The sequence below is a fragment of the Triticum dicoccoides genome, chromosome 7B (assembly GCF_002162155.2).
Source record: "Triticum dicoccoides isolate Atlit2015 ecotype Zavitan chromosome 7B, WEW_v2.0, whole genome shotgun sequence".
Classification (NCBI taxonomy): Eukaryota; Viridiplantae; Streptophyta; class Magnoliopsida; order Poales; family Poaceae; genus Triticum; species Triticum dicoccoides.
The window spans coordinates 282884-285125 of record NC_041393.1 but is presented as its reverse complement, the minus strand read 5'-3'; the positions used below and the strand labels follow the sequence as shown (position 1 = coordinate 285125).

At 49.9% G+C, this 2242-nt stretch overlaps 1 protein-coding gene across 1 annotated transcript in view; it reads right to left on the bottom strand.

The window, feature by feature from the left end:
• Positions 1-415: 415 nt before the first annotated feature.
• LOC119340078 (phytosulfokine receptor 1-like) overlaps positions 416-2242 on the bottom strand; it is a 3333-nt gene continuing 1506 nt past the window's right edge. The window contains exons 3-4 of the mRNA XM_037611992.1: positions 1314-1572; positions 416-632 (exon numbers count right to left, since the gene is read on the bottom strand). Coding sequence (XP_037467889.1) covers positions 416-632; positions 1314-1572 — 476 coding nt within the window. The remainder of the gene's footprint in view (positions 633-1313; positions 1573-2242) is intronic.

Here is a 2242-nt window from a genome sequence, read left to right as displayed (position 1 = left end):
TACTCCCAAATACGGCATTTTTGTACCCTTAACATCAAGGGTGATCCAGCACAACTCACGTTGAAGGAGACCTGACCTGACTGACAACGCAATATGTAAGACAGTCGGGAGGTGCTTTTGCATGTTTGAAATCCTGCACACCCGGGAGGGACCCCGTCAGGGAGTACGACGGCTATGGGATGTCCTAGGTCGATTCGCTTGCCCCTAGAGCCTCGGGATCCACAGCTCTCAAGCACGAAGAACAACAAAGAACGAGAGAGAAAAACGAGGGAGAAATAAAACATAGATGAAGAAGTAGTAGATTGATTTGTTTGATTGTGTGATGTTCAGTCGAACGTCACCTCCAACATATATAAGATGTGGCCGAACTTCCCGTACAAGTAAGAGACTCATCTAGGCATTCCTTACAAGAAAATTACATAAGTCCACGCAGAGACTTAACATCTGGTCGGAATCGGTCATGCAACTGACTGGACTGTTCGGTGACGGTGTCCTGAACTAGAGGATACCGACCTAGTTGGCCCATAGTCCACAGCCCGAGCTTACGTCCCACCGATCTCAACCAGGAAGGACTCTGGGTGCCTCGAACCCAGACGTGAGCAACACAGACACAGCCGAAGACTTGGCGTATACTTGAAGGATGTCACCAGTAGTCGGCATGTGTAATCCTAGTTGGCAACCGACCATGTGTAACCCTAGATACCCCCAATACCTATATAAGCAAAGAGGTTTACCTGTAGGGGCATAATCACAATTACTCGCCTTAGGGTTAGAACACAACATACGATTTCGAGGTAGATCAACCCTATACTCGATACTTCGCCGCCAATATAATCAAAGCATGATGTAGGGTTTTACCTATTCGAGCGGGTCCGAATATGGGTAAACATTATGTCCCTTATCTCCTGTTGTCCATTGGTGCGAGATCCATAGCTCGGGACCCCCTACCCCACATCAGCTGGGTTTTGTACCGATATTCGGGACTTGTGGTGATTTTCAAGTCGCATACTATCTTAGATAACGTTGACCCTAAAAGCAAAGTTGGACGTTTCCATGTTTTGAATAACTATCGTGTTGAACATTTTTTCATCCGAGACCATCGAGATGACTTTTCAGGTTCATCTTCAGCGTCGTGAAAACGTATGAATTTCGGCTCGGGCCGGACAGCCGCCGGACTCCTTCCCGGGGGTCCTTCTCAAGAACCCTTCACGAGGATCCTTCTCGGGAACCCTTCCTGGGGGCTCTTTCTCGGGGATCTTTCCGGGTTTTCTTCTCGGTGTGCCGATGCAACGGTGGTCATGTTTGGCTATTACCAGCCGGCGTGGAAGGCCGGGCCGGAGGCCACCAGCGGGTCGTAGAAGCGGAGTGACGCCCGCGTGGCACCGTCATAGTAGATGTCGATGTGCCGGTTAAGATTGCGGTCCGACATGTTGAAGGCGGCCTGCCTGCTCGGGACCAGGCTGGAGAGGGAGAAGAGGCGAGGGCGTAGCACGGGCGGAGGCTGAGCTAGGCGACGAAGAGGACCACACCGGCCACGAGGATGACGACGAGGAGGACGGAGCAGAGCGTGCTGCATAAGACGATCACACAGCTGTCCCTGGTGCGGTGCATGATGCGACGGGCGCGGCTCCCAGCTCCTGGTACTGATGTTTGCGGCCGCGGCTGCTGTTGCTGAGGCGGCGGTGGCATTCCTGCGTACGTGGCTTCAGTACCTCTCGAGGTCATATGAATACGACGGATAGTGATTGATCTCTTAATACTTGCACTGGTTTGGTTTGCAGGAGGAGGAAGAAGAAGAAGAAGAAGAAGAAGAAGAATATTTGATACGTGGACGTGCTGCTGCTGCCGCCGCGGCCGCCTTGTTTTGATGTATGTATGGATCAAAGCAAAGTATAAAACAACATAACAACACCGCAAGGCAAGGAATAAATAATATGCTTACATTGCCATTTCAAGGAGTATAATCGGCCTGACACCCTGTGTTGTGCATGCATAAAGGTGTACCACCTTAAAGACACACAATACAACTTGGCATACAAACCAAACCACAACATATTACAATACATAGACCATAAATGTTCGACTATTAAAACATACGTATGCGAGGCATAGGGAGACACATCTCCTGCGTCCACTTATGTACATTATTTATCGAACATCATGTCATCAACCTTGGATAGCAGCAGCGGAAATACTACAAAAGGCTCAATCATCTCCTCTCGACTCCTCAGGTAGCCGAGGA